The sequence below is a fragment of the Lepidochelys kempii genome, chromosome 1, assembly GCF_965140265.1.
Source record: "Lepidochelys kempii isolate rLepKem1 chromosome 1, rLepKem1.hap2, whole genome shotgun sequence".
NCBI classification, from domain to species: Eukaryota; Metazoa; Chordata; order Testudines; family Cheloniidae; genus Lepidochelys; species Lepidochelys kempii.
In genome coordinates, this window is record NC_133256.1 from 294,215,879 (window position 1) to 294,231,165 (window position 15,287).

At 38.0% G+C, this 15,287-nt stretch overlaps 1 protein-coding gene across 10 annotated transcripts in view; it reads left to right on the forward strand.

Annotated features, from left to right (window-relative positions):
• The window catches only part of SCAF11 (SR-related CTD associated factor 11), a 68,006-nt gene extending 52,929 nt beyond the window's left edge, over nucleotides 1-15,077 (forward strand). For 8 of the 10 annotated variants that reach the window (XM_073327979.1, XM_073327981.1, XM_073327980.1 and 5 more), the window contains 6 exons: nucleotides 1,399-1,505; nucleotides 5,348-7,831; nucleotides 9,861-10,204; nucleotides 13,124-13,342; nucleotides 13,823-13,942; nucleotides 14,301-15,077. In XM_073327979.1, the coding sequence (XP_073184080.1) occupies nucleotides 1,399-1,505; nucleotides 5,348-7,831; nucleotides 9,861-10,204; nucleotides 13,124-13,342; nucleotides 13,823-13,942; nucleotides 14,301-14,435 (3,409 nt within the window). In that variant the 3' untranslated portion in view covers nucleotides 14,436-15,077. Of the gene's footprint in view, nucleotides 1-1,398; nucleotides 1,506-5,347; nucleotides 7,832-9,860; nucleotides 10,205-13,123; nucleotides 13,343-13,804; nucleotides 13,943-14,300 lie in introns of those variants that run through there. The other 2 variants (XM_073327982.1, XM_073327986.1) reach the window with 2 other exon arrangements.
• Nucleotides 15,078-15,287: the final 210 nt, after the last annotated feature.

Sequence of the window (15,287 nt, forward strand, 5' to 3'; positions counted from 1 at the left end):
ATGAAATGAGCATGAATTCTTTGTTTTACTACTTATCTCGTTCTGACAGTGTTTGTTTTAGTGTGGAAAAACAGTTTTAATTACTTCAGTTCATTCAGTGAATTATTTCCTACTACTTACTTCAGCTCTAGGCATATTGAATGAGAAATTTATACATAGGTGTTTAGTAATCATTTCCCTAATCTTCACTTGCAGTGTTAATCAGCAGATTTCACATTTACTACAGGTAAAACTAGAAATGATCTAGTGAAATCAACCGTGTGAAGGGAAAAAAAAAAAGATGAACTAGCCAGCTTTTATGTTGAACCATGTTGTCAGATATCCTGTTTACTTTCTAGAAGTATCTGGTTTCTAGTCATCTTAGCTCTGTTAAAATTCATAAATCCACCTTGTCTTCAGCACCCGATGACAGTTGACTCTGTAGGCTAGCCACACCACTTTCCCCAGTCACCAGTAACTTTACCCACTTTTCTTCCCCTCTAGATTTCTAGGCAGTTCTGTAACTTTCTTATAGTTTCCTAATAACAAGATCCTTGATGATGTCACCACTTCCCTTTCTATTTTTAGAATAGTTTTCCTTTGCTGATATGAGGTGTTTAGGTTCTAATTTCAGAGTGATACAGAAATTTAAAAAGATAGATCAGTGGATGGTGTGTTTTGGGTTTTGATACCCCACCCTCCAGCAACTCTGCCCTGCCCAAGCAAAACCCATCTTGTTATGTCCATATGTTCTCCATATTAGTGAATATACCAGTATTTGTTAACTTCCCCTGACCGCAGCAAACCAACTGACTCTCCATATAACATGATATGGCACACTGGATTTCTTACATCTGTGGTGGAAACTTCTGGTTCTTCCCTACATCCATAAAAGAAACGTTTCTGGAGAAAATGATAACTCTTCACTCCCCATACTCTTTTTCCAGAACTTCTGTGTCTGAGGGAGAAGGAATCTCTCATCCCTTCACTGTGCTCCAGCTGGAGATGGATTCTCTTAGTAGTATTCCTTCTGCTTAGCCAATGGAGGGGAGATTATTATTGGACTGACTGTGAGGGCCTACAGCAGGACTCTGGATTTTTCTACTGAAACCTTGCTTCAGGTTGTTATGTCTGATTTCATCTAAAGGATTGTAGGGAGTTAGTTAGTTTGGCTTTTGTCAATGAATAAGGACTCCTGAAGAATACATCTTTCTGGGAAAGAAAGCCTACTCATCAGCTTTGACTCTCTGTATCACTACCTATGAGGCAGTCCTAAGTATAATGTTCCATTTGTCAGCATGGTGAAACATGATATTACATGCTTAGTACATTAAATGACATTGTTATATCTTATTTTTCTAAAGTTCTTCATAAACCATTGTACCTTTTTCATTGCTTCATTGTTTTTTAATATTACAGAAGTCCCTTCGTGTTTTGTGAAGCTGAAGCGGAAACCTTTCTTCTTGCTTCCAGTGTAATGCCAGGGACTGTTTTTCCAACATATACCACGCCTTTGGAAAATTTTGGTAAACTTTTTTTTTTGTAAGTTTTATTTATAGTTCATATAAACTGTTGTCCCACTATGATTCTCTAAATTAGATGAAGTGTTCAGTTATAAAGAAAAATTGTAATCAGATGCAGTACAATTAGTAAGCTTCAAACCCAGATATTTTCATAATCAATTTTCAAGGTTAAAATTTAGGAGGTAAACTGTTGTGCCAGTTTCCAAATAATTGGTCAGTTACATAAAACACTTGTTTTCTTCATTTAGTGAAGAGCAAAATGTTTTCTATATAAAATTTTCTTCTGTATATCAAAATTATATGAATCTTATATTTACTCTTGTAACCTTATCAAACTTGTCGAAAGGATGGATAGCAGCTTTGCTGATATGTTTATATATTATTTAACAACCTAGACTGTCAGTGCTCTATTAAATGTTGTGAAGGAAGCAATCTTGTACAGGAGCAAGAGGAGTGGTTTAGATTAGTATTTAATTGGTGGGGCACAGCCCATCACCAAAAGGTGAGGGGGAAAAACTGGCAGAATTGTTTTGATCTTTAAGTAGGAATTTGGGGCTGGGGCAGCAGTGAAGGAGCATACTCTCCCTCCTGCTGCGGTAACTGCCATCTAGTCCCTGCTCTAGTCCCTTCTGCCCTCAAACCCAGTTAGAACGGAGATCTTCCTCCTCCCCATAACCTGCACAGCTTTGAGATGTGGGAAGCAGAGCTTTCAGAGACAGCGGAACTATCATCAAAACCTCTTTGAAGCAGTATTGCCTCAGAGCGAAGTGCTGGGCAAGCAGAGAGAGACTTTGGGTCTTCAATGCTAGCGGCAAAAGCAGGGAAACAGCTACCAAGGGACAAGAGGAGGGGGTGAGAATAGCTCCAGCAGTAAAAGTACAAAATTGTAGCAAGCAAAAACTTTACCCCTCTCTTGGGTGGGGGGAGGGAAAAATTGACTCGTCAGGGCTCCACTGTTTAGTAGTGCAAGTTAATTGGCTCTCTTTCCCCTCACTCCTGTCCATGTTCCTATCCTGCATCCAGTAGTGATAGGAGAACATGTTAGCTGGATGCCGCCGCTAAAATTCTCAGTGACTAAATAGTTAATATTGACATTTAAATTATAACTATTTTCAACTGGGTGTCAACTTTGCAATTATTAAAGCTGTATAATGTCCCTCAAAGCTATTGTTTCACTCCATCTGCAGATTCAGGAGCACATTTCAGTAGTTCATATTTTAAAGGCTTTCTTCATCTTAAAGGGGGTAGAAACTTAAGGTTTGTCCACACCTGGGAGTTATACCAGGATAGCTACAGTTTTATAGTTATTCTGCTATAGCTGTGTTGGTCAATTTCGCCATACAGCCAAGCCCTTAATGTGCTTTAAATTAAACTCAGACAGAAATTGGAGCCAGTAGAGAGAAATTCGGGAGAAACGTAAAAGCTTTATTATTGATTCTACTTTTAAAATTGGGGGAGGGGAGTACATTTAAATATAACTTGAAAAATTGGTTAACTTTCATACACTTCCTCTCTTTGGGGCTGGTCCTATTTTGTGGTTGCAGATATTTGACTTAGGAACTTGATCCTCTTAATTGAAGGTGGGGTCAGCAATTAAGAAAAGGGCTCTTCTCAGGATGCTTAGGGACTGCCCTTCAGTGATTGAGATGTGGCATAGGAAAGCGCATGATTCCAGCTGCTCTTTTTTTAAACATGGAGCTAGGTTGATGGGAATCCACTGCAATGGAATGCGGGAGTGCTAGACTTCTCCCCTGAAGTGAGGGGCTTCTCTATTAGACTGCACCAAAAGTAGAAGTGTATACATTTTTTATTTGAAAAGTTAATGAAATAAAATATTGAACATTATTTTATTTAAACAGGTCCCAAATTGTTATTCATATTGGGCCTAATTAGGGTTGATAACGCTAGCAACTCTTCAAGTGTTGTTGACACTGCATATACCTAATGCAAGACAGGGAACTAAAATCTTTCACATTGCCCGCTAGAAGAAGCACAAAACACTGAGTTCGGGTCTTGCCAGGGAAATGAGAGGAAATGATTTTCACACCATTTTAAAATTAAAAAATCTGTGGTTTTTTTATCATGCCTATTCATTTGTTCTCTTTATTAGAATTCAATTTAGTATTTACAAGTATTTCACTGACTTGAAAAGGGAGCTTGGACGGACACCCACGAGATGTTCATTTATATATACCTATGCCTTGTCTGAACTAGAATTTAAAGATGTTCTTAGCTAACACATTTTAATAGTCTAATGTGAACAAGGCAGTGTAGGGTTTAATGCATGCTGAATTGGGAGAATTGAAATTTACAGAGCAACCTCATCAAGACAAGACCTTAAAGAAAACATTGTCGGACCTAATCCAGGTTTTCACCATTCAGGATGTAAGTTCTGCTTGAAGACTTTCTTAGGCCTGGGTCTATGCTATAAACTTTGGGTATTATAATAATTTACAGATGTGAGGTTTTTACAACATTTTTATATAGAGACTGCTTGCTTGGTGATATCATTTCAAATAGCTTTAGTCACTTGGCATTCTTTCTAAGAGTTTGGGATCTCCATTTAATATCCATTTGGTTTCCTCTTCATCTTAAACACATATTCCTTATAGTAGTCACCTGTCACAACTTGTCACCTGTTGTGGCAGATTCTGTCACTGGAAATATTTTAAATCAAATTTTTTTTCTAAAAGAGGTGCTTTAGTTCAAACTGAAAATAATTCAGGATATTCTTATTGTGGAGCTGTCAGGAATTTTTTTAAATAGTTTGTTGGTTAGAAATTGCCAATTTGTGGAAACCAAAACTTTTCCTGTGGAAAGGGTTTTCAGGTCCAGGATGGAATTTCAGGGGAGAGAGAAGATCCAATAGTCAGGTGGTTAGGACACCCACCTATATTGTTAACGGTTTCACTGCTGATCATTGTAGCAAAAAAAGCAAATGTGCCTACCACCCCGCATGCTTTCCTGGGTGTTAGAAGTCCCCACTGTCCCTTTTCCAGCTACCAAAACCTCCACTTTGTTATGACAACTTTTAGGCAATGCCAGTACAAAAATATGTGGCACGTTGAAAATTCAAAATTATGGGTAATGCAGAGTAAAGGGAATATAGTATCATACCAACAAAAAGGGTACTGTGCTTCTTATAATATTTTTCATATTACTTCGTTTTTAAATTTGCCAGAAGCTGCTGCAGAATTTGTTGTCCACTGTTAGTCACTGTAGTGCTGCAGAATTCAGGGAGCCTTGCAACAGAGTTTGGGTGCTCCATGGCAAAGTGAAATTAGAGTCCTATTTATAAACTGTGAATTTAAGATTTTATTAGGAGTTACGCTATTATTTACATTTGTTAATTAACCACTTTTCATGTGGTAATTCACAGTTGCATTGATGCCCATTTAAAAAATGCATCTTGCAGCAGCATTGAACGTTAGCACTCTGGAGCTGCAATAAGTCTTATGCTTGAACTGGCAAATTCTGCTGTAAATTAGCCACTATAGGTGGTGAACAGTACCTTTTTTTTAAATGGCATTCATTCTAACTCTTCAAATGGTAATAGTAAGACTCACTGTGGTGAAACATGGTTGCTTGTTTTGTTTTTGAATGCAATTGCTACCAGGGAGCCTTGCCAGTACATCTCCAAAATGTTATAGTTTTAGTCTATTTCTCCTTTTGAAGAAACAGTATAAATTGGACAAAATGCTAGATTTTAGCCCTGCAGGTATCTTAGCCCAAAATTTATATTGTGCTACACATCAATATCTGTTGTTCATTAAACTTAAAATACCACGTTTGCATTCACATTACATTTAATTAATATATTTACTAAATTTACTTTTTTATATTAGATCCTTCAGGAAAGAGATATGCTGTTGCATGTACACAGGAAGGAGAGGAGAAAAAACAAGCCTCTGGCACATCTGGTACTAGAGGAACAAGAAAGAAGACTGCGAATACTACTCCTAGAAGATCTGCACGGAACAGAAAACCTGAGACTATGACTCAATCTCGCAGCTCACCAAGATCAAGTAATTCTGGATGTGATGCCCCCAATGATGATAACTCAACTATAAATGTTCCTTCTGCAGAATCAGAAAAACCACTCTCAAAACGAAAGTCTAAAAGAGGAGTTAAACAGCAGGTACCTTTGGTTAAAAAGAAACTTAGAAGTTCTCTGCGTTCTGAAAAATCATCCAGTGATTCAGTGGAAGATGACGAAGCTGCGGAGTCTGATACACATCCAATATTAGATAAAGACCACCTGTCGGATATTGAAAGTAGTAACTCTTGCCTTATGCACAAAAATAATGCAGAAACAGAGTCTGCTAATGGCTTGGAAAGCTGCAGTGAACATGTAGAGAGTGAGGATCTTACAAGAGAATGTGACAAAGAACAGGATACCCTAGAAAATTCAGATTCAGGTTCTTATATCCAAGAACCTCCTGTGTTAACCTTAGAGACTCAGAAATGTGAAATAAAAGATGTTAATAAAAATGTTACAGATTTTGAAAGTAAAGATGTCTGTGAAAATATTCCTGAACAAATAGAACAACCAGTGGCTAGTCACAGAGATCAATTACTTGAGGATTCAGTAACATCTACAAAAGTAGATCAGACATTAGATAATCCCCAAGATGAATCGTCTGAGTATCCAGAATCTGTGGCAAAAGTAGATCCATCTTTAGATAGCCCCAGAAATGAATTGAGTGAGCATCCAGAATCCATAGAAATTGATGATTCTGAGGACAAAGAACAGTCAGCAAATTGTAACACTGAAGATATTGAGAACATAAAAACTGTTCAAGATACTGAAAGAGCTGTATTAATAAATAATGTTTCTCTAGACATTAACAAATTGGACCAGTCTTTAGAAGAGGAGCCCATACCTGTATGTGAAGAGGCCAAAACTACAGAGTTACTCAAGGTGAATGTTGAACAATCTAATAAACATTTTAGTGAGGATAACAGTGAAATGATACCAATGGAATGTGACTCATTTTGCAGTGACCAGACTGAATCTCAAATTGAACAGCCACCACTGGTTGATAGTATAAAACAAGAGGAGGCAAGCTCATTGCAGCAAGATTCCGAAAACTGTGTATCACACTCAGGTCTTTCTGACAAAAAAGATGAAGCTTCTTCTCACGAAACAGAATGCTCAACAGAATTTAAAAAAGATAAAAAACCTCGAACTAGAAGGTCTAGATTTCACTCTCCATCAACAACTTGGTCTCCTTCCAGGAGAGAGGGTGGGAAATCTCAGTCACCATCTCCCAAAAGGGAGACTGTCAAGGAGGGCAGTTGGTCTCAGTCACCCGAAAGGGAAACTGCCAGGGAGGGCAGGCGATCTCCTTCTCGGTCTCCAAAAAGAGAGACTGTCAGAGGGGGCAGGAAAACACCATCTCGGTCTCCTAAAAGGGAGACGGATAGGGAAGGCAGAAGATCTCCTTCTCGGTCAAGAGTTAAAGATTCCTCTCCAAGGCAAAAATCTAGGTCTCAAAGCAAAGACAGGGATAGTGATAGAGATGGACAAAGGAGAGATCATGACAGAGAGAGAAGAAATAGGAGATGGTCAAGATCCCGGTCACGATCTAGATCAAGATCCAGATCAAGAACAAGAAGTAAGGGTCCTTCATTCATTAGGAATGAGAGAGATGGTCACTCTCCTCGGTGGAAAGAGAGATGGACAAATGACAGCTGGAGAAGTCCCAGAGGAAATGATAGATACAAAAGAAGTGAACAGGAGAAACAGAATGAAAATCTGCAAAAAGAAAAAGACCATACAGACAAAAGTACTGATGAGCAATGTTCTTCTGAAAAGCATAAGAATGATTGTCCAGACTGGATAATGGAAAGGATAAATTCTGTTCCCGAAACTAGGAGCAGAGAGAGAGACAAATTTAAAGATCCACAATGGGAAGAAAATAGACATGATAATTCAGGACATTCTTGGAATAAAAACTTTGGTTCAGGTTGGATTTCAAATCGTGGCAGAGGCAGCCGTAACAGAGGTGGCCGTGGCAGAGGCGGTTTTATGTATGGAGACCAGAATGAAAACCAATGGCAAAATAGAAAACCCCTCTCAGGAAACTCAAATAGTTCCGGGAATGAGACTGCAAGGTTCCCAGAACATCAACCATACAGGCGTAAGAGTGAACAAGATTTTTCTTTTGATACGCCTGCTGATAGGTCTGGGTGGACATCTGCATCTAGTTGGGCTGTAAGAAAGACTTTACCTGCAGATGTACAAAACTATTATTCAAGAAGAGGGAGAAATTCCTCAAGTCCACAGTCTGGATGGATGAGGCAAGAAGATGAGACATCTGAGCAAGGTATTCATTTTTATCTGATTTTCATAGTATTTAAATGGAGAAAATGCCCCCCCCCTTTTTTTTAAGAATACTACAAATCCTGTGTGAATTTGACACTGTCACTTTACTGTTCTGTGCAGCAAAGGCTAACTAGTAGTCACACAACAAACAAAATTGGCAAAGCCTACTATGAAGAGAGGCCTTTTTTTCTTCACCCCTGTTTGTATGCTACAAACACTCTTGGGCTGGATGTTCAGTAAATTAAGAACTGGACTTTGAGTCTTCGGGACTAGGGTGCAACCAACCAAATATGTTCCTCAAGAAAAAGAAAAAACATCCATGTATATGTTTTGCTCATTTGAGTTTACACACACTGTGGTATTGTTGGTACAGAATGAACAGGAGAGAAATGTAATGAACTACTTACTGCCTTTTTTTTAAAGGGTGATTTCTTCAAGGAAGACTTAATAGTTACCAATGAAAACGTATACAAATTATAGATTTGATCATGTGTTAACTTGATTGCGCTAACTATAATGTAGCAGTCAGCATTTTTAGAGTGAAACTGGCTTTCATGTTATAAAGTATTTATAAATCCAAAAATGTCTCATGCTCTTACTAATTAGCAGATGGCTCTTGACTGACCTAAAGGGAGTCCTTGTTTACCCCAGCTTGATCCTTTAGTTTTTGACATCACAATTATCACTGTGCACAGACTGTTGCAATAAACATAGGATTATTATTTAATTACAAGAGCAAACAGACAAAGAAGTCCTCATTTGTACAGAAGATAATTTTTTCAGATATACACAACTACAGTAATATCAAAGGGCATTCAGAGAACTAGGAGTAAATAAAACATTTTATATAAGTATTACTCTTTTCCATATTTGTTACAGTGAACATCCCCACCCAATGGGACTGTAATATCATTTTCACTGTTTCTTGTTAAGTTCATAAAAATATTCTGGGCTGAATAAACTATGAAGTAGAAGGCTGAGGAGTTATTAGCTCAGGATGAGGTTAATTCTGAATTAGTGGAAAGCTCCCTCAAGTTACTGATACTCTGAAATTGTTATGAAATATGTGAATTAAAAAATGTAAGCTACAGAACACAAATGGGATGTTACATAAAACTTACAAAAAAAATTCCTACCTTTGCTCTCGTCCCTGTTTCTTCACCCATTTTTTTTCTTTCTCCATCTCTATTCCTAATCCCTATTTCCTACATGTCCATAAAATCCTCTTCAAAATAGTCCAGTGTATTTTTGTTGTTAACTGAATTTGGAGGTAGAGGATTAAATTCTTCCATTATAAACTCAGTAAGACGGAGCCATGTTGGCCTACAGAAAAGGAGGCATGTGTAGGGAGGGTGAGGCATAAGAGAAAAGGTCAAATCTTGATCTCCTTGAATTCAGTGACGCAGTTCCCACTGATTTCAATTACGTACAAAGAAGGAAAGTGAGCCAATGGATTTTTAAACAGTGCTGCAGTTTCACAGTCCCAGCTTCTTAGCTTTTGGGGGTTTACTACTTATATGTCAATTTCATTTTTTTTTTAATGTATTTATTGCCTTCTGTTGAAGGGGGGAAGTAAAGTTGAAGTTAACACTTATTTATTTCTGGCACAAAGTGTGACCATTGTGAGTAAGGGAGCATATCACTATCCTATACAGTTAATATTCCTGAAGTCTGGATAATAAGCACTCTTAGCCAATCAGAGTATAAATATCCTTATACTATAGAACAGTTATTAGAAATAACTATAGCATGGTTGTGCAAATCAGACGCCCAGAATTGCATACATGGGCAAATGTATGCTTATGTTTCAGTAGTGACAGTTTGGGTGATGTGTGTTGCATTCCTGCACTTTGACTGTAACAAATTTTAAGCTGTGGTATAAATGAGTAGTGGGGGAATTCAAAGCAAAGGCTCTCGGAGCAACCTAAACTTTGTGACTCCTTAAACCTCTAAATTGGTGTTTCTTGGGGCGTCTCTGTTCTCTATAGAAATATGTATTTTGTACTTTAAATATTCTGTTCTTTTAATAGATCCAAACCTCAAAGACCAAACAAACCAACCAGGTGATGGCTCTCAGCTACCAATAAATATGATGCAGCAACAAATGAATGTAATGCCACAAGTGAACGCACAACACCAGCCTATGAATATCTTCCCATATCCAGTGGGTGTTCATGCTCCTATTATGAACATCCAACACAATCCATTTAACATACATCCCCCGCTGCCCTTGCATCTCCATACAGGAGTACCTCTCATACAGGTAGCTGCTCCTACCAATGTGTCTCAGGGATTACCTCCACCTCCACCTCCTCCCCCACCATCTCAGCAAGTCAGCTACCTTGCTTCACAAACAGATGGAAAACAATTGCAGGTATGTTTTTTCAGAAATCAAGGTCTAAGCAATATAGCCATAAAACATAGTTAAGCAGTGTTGCATCTATCAAGAGTATCTTGTATTAACATACTATAAAACTTGTCAAATATATAGTAACAGTTCTTCCTTCCCCTGAAAAAAGGTGATAGTGAAGTATTTATGGCAAAATGGATTGGCTCTGAAACCACTTAAAAACGTTAGTCAGAGTACACAATTTTTACTCTTTATTTATAGTTCTGTAGCACCCAGAGATGTCAACCAAGAATGGAATGTTGCATAGTTTTCTCATAGTTTGTCCACTATCAAATTGTGTATACACACAAGAGATTTCAATTCTAGTAGTTTTTAGAAATTGGATACTAAATTATTTTGAATATTCTTCCCATTTCAGCAGAGTGATGGCTTTATCCTCTGGGAAAGCTTATATATTTTGTAGTATGAGGAAGCTTTTGTTGTCTCATTTAACAGTCCTCTAAATCAGTGGTTCCCAACCTTTCTGTTGGAGCCCTCTCTTGGGGTGGATCAGCCCTATAATGTCCCCTTGCACCATTTCCTTATGCCATTGCTTGTGTCTGTTTTTCTTTTCCACTCGCCTTTTTTTTCCATGTCTTCATCCTTGTTTCCTTCTAATCATTTTTACTTTTTTTATTTTGGCTTTTTTACCTATTTTGTCTAGTCTCTGTCCCTCCCCTTTGATGCTGTAGTCCCTACCCCATTTCTCCAGTCATCAGAAGTCTCAGTTCTGCTGGAGATAGTGGGGTATCTCTTTGTGCCTCACAAAGTTGGTAGTTCCTGTGGTGCTCCAGAGAAGTGACCTTTGGGCTGGTGGCCTGTTGCCTTAGCCTTCAGCTCTGTACATGTGAGCTTCTCCCACAGTCAGTCATGACATTAGGAGCCACACAGGAATGCTGAGGAACAATGGGTGGCTTTCAAGAGGTTACCTAACACATTACTAGAACACACAGCAGCACGTTTGCAGTGTGTGGAAGTGGATCTGGGGTTCTGCAGATTTTCTCGTCTGTGCTGATCCTCAGCCTTGGCCTGTGACCCCAAACTAATCTGGCATCCTTTCCTCTGCATCCTAGGTTGGGAAACTGTTCTAGAAGATGTTCCTTTTCCATTGCTGTCAGTCATTAATATTCACAACCTCAACATCACATAAACAAATGGGAACAACCATAGGAAATACTGACTTATATGAATGAACATGACACATTTCAAATGTTTTGCAGACACAATGGTAAAATACTAGTATAACAGACAATCAGCCTGCATTTTAATTTGGTTTAGGTCTGCTGTCTGAAACAATTTAAAACTAGATTTTTACATTGGGAAATTAAATATTCTAATCCCAGAAGCATGAGAGAGCTGAAGTGTTTCTGTGAACCCTTCACTAATGGAATTGTCCAGTGACTCAATAAATGACTGTAAAGCCAACATATTTAGTAAAATGTGTTGCTCCAAAGTATGCTGAGGAACTGAGACTCTACTGATGTCTGCGTGCTGCCCCTCTCTATCACTATGGAATGGTGTCTGTGCTGAGTCCTGAATCTGTTAGCACCTTGTAATGCCATTGACTATGAGAGACTGAGGCCTGGTCTACATTTAAATTAGATCAGCCTAGCTATGTGGCTCAGGGTTGTGAAAATGTTGCACCCCAATCAGCACAGTTAGGTTGATTTAACCCCCAGTGTAGGTGTAACAGTGTTGACTGAATTCTTCCATCAGCCTAGCTATTGCCTTTTGGAGAAATGGATTAAATATGTTGATGGAAAAACCTCTTCTGTCAATGTAGGAAGTGTCTATGCTGTAGCGTAGACATGCCCTGAGTTGCCTGAAGGGTCTTTTGGGAATACCTCTCTAATAGATTTGCTCCTTCTTTAAAGAGGGGTTTGAGGGTAGTGTCACACAGTTACTTGTCCTTGTGAGTCCTGCAACATTCTTATAAACACTGAATAGGAAGGAAAAACTGGAAACCGCTAAGGAAGGTTAAGGATTGTTTTAACTGAATTCTTGTCATTGTAATGTTGATATCCAGCTCTGTATCTCCTTTTCATTTGAACTCAAATTCTAGTTTCACTACTGCCCAATCTGGATAAATATAAACTGGCTGTGACTCAACCTGCCTAGTACATAAGTGATGCTTGTAGGGAGAAGTGTTTGGAGCAGCAGGCAAGAGGCAGCATTTGCACCAATAGGAGCTGTTGGCACCATTGTTATTCCCTGATTCCAAGGAAGCAGCAATGGTCCATTGTGCCTTTTGCTGATATCTCAGAATGGCTTTTCCCCGGGTGTAGACTTCAGTGGTCATTTGATCTCTTCTCGTCTTGACTGAGCACTAGCTATGGCTACCCTTGAAGTTTACAAGAAGCTCCATCTCTTGCGAAACACAGAAGCAAACCTTCTCAGACATATGGACAAACATTCTGTCACCTAAGCTCAAGCACTTGCTTAAGCTCTCATTTTTGTGTATGCATTTCAAAGTGCTGGGGTCTAGGAACTGATTTACCTAACAGACACATTCCTGTACATGGCTATGAGAGCCAAAAGTGTCTGGGAAGTACCTGCCTTCAGAACTTAAATTTGAACATGTCCATTTCCATTTGTAGCACCGTTCTTGGGAATTCTTTCCCAGTAGGTAGAAGTCCACCAGAGCCAGGGTCTAGCAACTTTAATGATATGATGTAAGGTGCATTTATTTTGTTCAGGATTTCATTAACTGTTTTTGTTCTTATGTGTGTTAATCTTTATATAAAAGTGGCTGACTGCTATAGCAACAGCTGATGTAGAAATTAGCTGCTAAACCCAAGTACCTGTGGTATTCGTGCATTTATTACACTTGCTGAGAGTTCTAGAAAGTAAGTTATTGAATATCTGAAGAATAATGTATTAACTGCTGGTAACTTTTTAAAACAGGGTATTCCTAGTGCTCCTCATGTAAGTAATAACATGAGTGCACCACTCTTGCCTGCTCCAACAGCAGTCCTGGGAAATGTGGGAACAGTTCAGGGACCAAGTTCTGGTAATGCAACATCATCAAGTCACATCAAAACCTCTAATGCTGCTGTAAAATTTGCAGAAGGCAAAGTAAGCGTTACGGTGGAAGCCAGCGCAGATAGCTCGAAGAAAGACCAGGCAAGTTCAGAGTTGAGAGCAATATATATAAATCTACAGTGTTAAAAATTAGAGAACAAATGTGTCGACCTCCTTTTTAATGTATGGGATACTTATTGCTGTCATCCTTAAACTTCCATGGAAACTCTATAACTACAAGCAAATTAACTTAATTTTTATCTAATAAAATATTAATACTTTTAGAGCTGCACTTCTGTAAGTACTTTAAAATATTTTAAAGTGTAATTAATTAGTAGGGCCACGTTCTGCTCCAGATAGGTATGTGTGGTTCTCATTGACACCTGTCGAAGCTGGTTGTGTGTTCAAATATTAGGGCAGAACTTTGGCCCTGGTTCCGACAGCATTAGTTTAAGAGAAACTTTCAGTCTGCAAAGCCTTTCTTACTTTGATTGTTAGAATTAACTTGAAATAATCTTTTTATGTTTAAAAAAAAAATTGCACACATACTTACCTAAAAATCAGGTCTTTTTCTTTTGACAGAAATTATTAATTCAAGAAAAAGCAGCACAAGAGGTAAAACTGGCTATTAAACCTTTCTACCAGAATAAAGATATTACCAAGGAGGAGTATAAAGAGATTGTGCGGAAAGCAGTAGATAAAGTAAGTTGTATTGAGGAATGACTTTTTAATAGTCTAAAAATATACATACATTAATATTTTAATTGATTCCGCCCTCCTCCCACCTCCCAGCAATATTGGAAAAAGGGTGATGAGTTGAGGGTGCTCAGCACCCTGCAACATCAGGTACATTTGTTCATTCCATAGACAAAATTATAACAGTGGCGAGTAGGTAGATATTGCCTCATTAAATTAATAAAACAGCCTTCCTGATTTAAGTTTTGCCCATCTTGGTGAAAGTAAGCATTATTTATCTGTGAGTGACTCTTTACTGACAGCTGTGAAGCATTGACAATGGTGTGTGTGTTTGTGTGTGTGATACATATATTTCCTGTTGTAGGTTTGTCATAGCAAGAGTGGAGAAGTCAATTCTGCAAAAGTGGCGAATCTAGTGAAAGCATATGTAGACAAATACAAACATTCACGGAAGAAAAATCCGGAGGAAGCAGTCTCTGCTGAAAGAAAGAGAGAATAAAATGAAAAAGAACTGAAAACATGGTCAAGATTAATCTGCAAAGTGCAATTTCAACATGAACCATTAACTGAAGATTATACAATTGATTGGAATCTGGTTTTGATAAAATTATTTTTCAATGTAGTATATGTTTTGTTCTAAATAATTATAGATCTAACTGCAACTTCTTTATCCCTTTTCAAAAAAAATGCTTAAAAGAAAGTAAAAGGTGTAAAGGAGGGTGCATTTTTATTAGGAATGTACGATTGTGTGGATACTAGCAGATGTACAGCATTTTGACTTGAATAATGAAGTGCGTAAAATTAGAAACTTCTAAGTACATTGGTTTTGGAACAGGTATGTACAGTACATGTAATCAGTCAGGTTAAAGATATTAAAGTAAGATTTTTCTCTTTGATTTTCCCCTAATTATAATAAAGATAATGTATTCCCCTGACAAATATTTCTAGTGTTAACTGGACAGATTGATTGCAGGGGTCAGTGTGTGTATATAAAAAAAAAAAAACACATGGCTATGTCTGAACAGAAGAACTGTTTAGATACACACAAAAAAAAATTAAACATAAACAGTAAGATTCAGTGTCCAATATCATGGGCGCTGTAATACTATTGTAACACCAAATAAAGGTTATGCTGCTTGTTTTTGTTTTGTGACTTTTGTTTTAAGATGTTGGGACGAATCTGCTTAATTCTTATGGAAATTAACTGAAGGCTTCATTCAGTTCCAAGAGTTATGGTTTAAGCAACCACAGTACATATCTAATTCTTCCCTCATCTGGTAAAAGGACCTAGGAAATTATCACTCTGTAGGGTTGGATATTCAGGAATATAAGCACTGGGTTTCTATAGCTC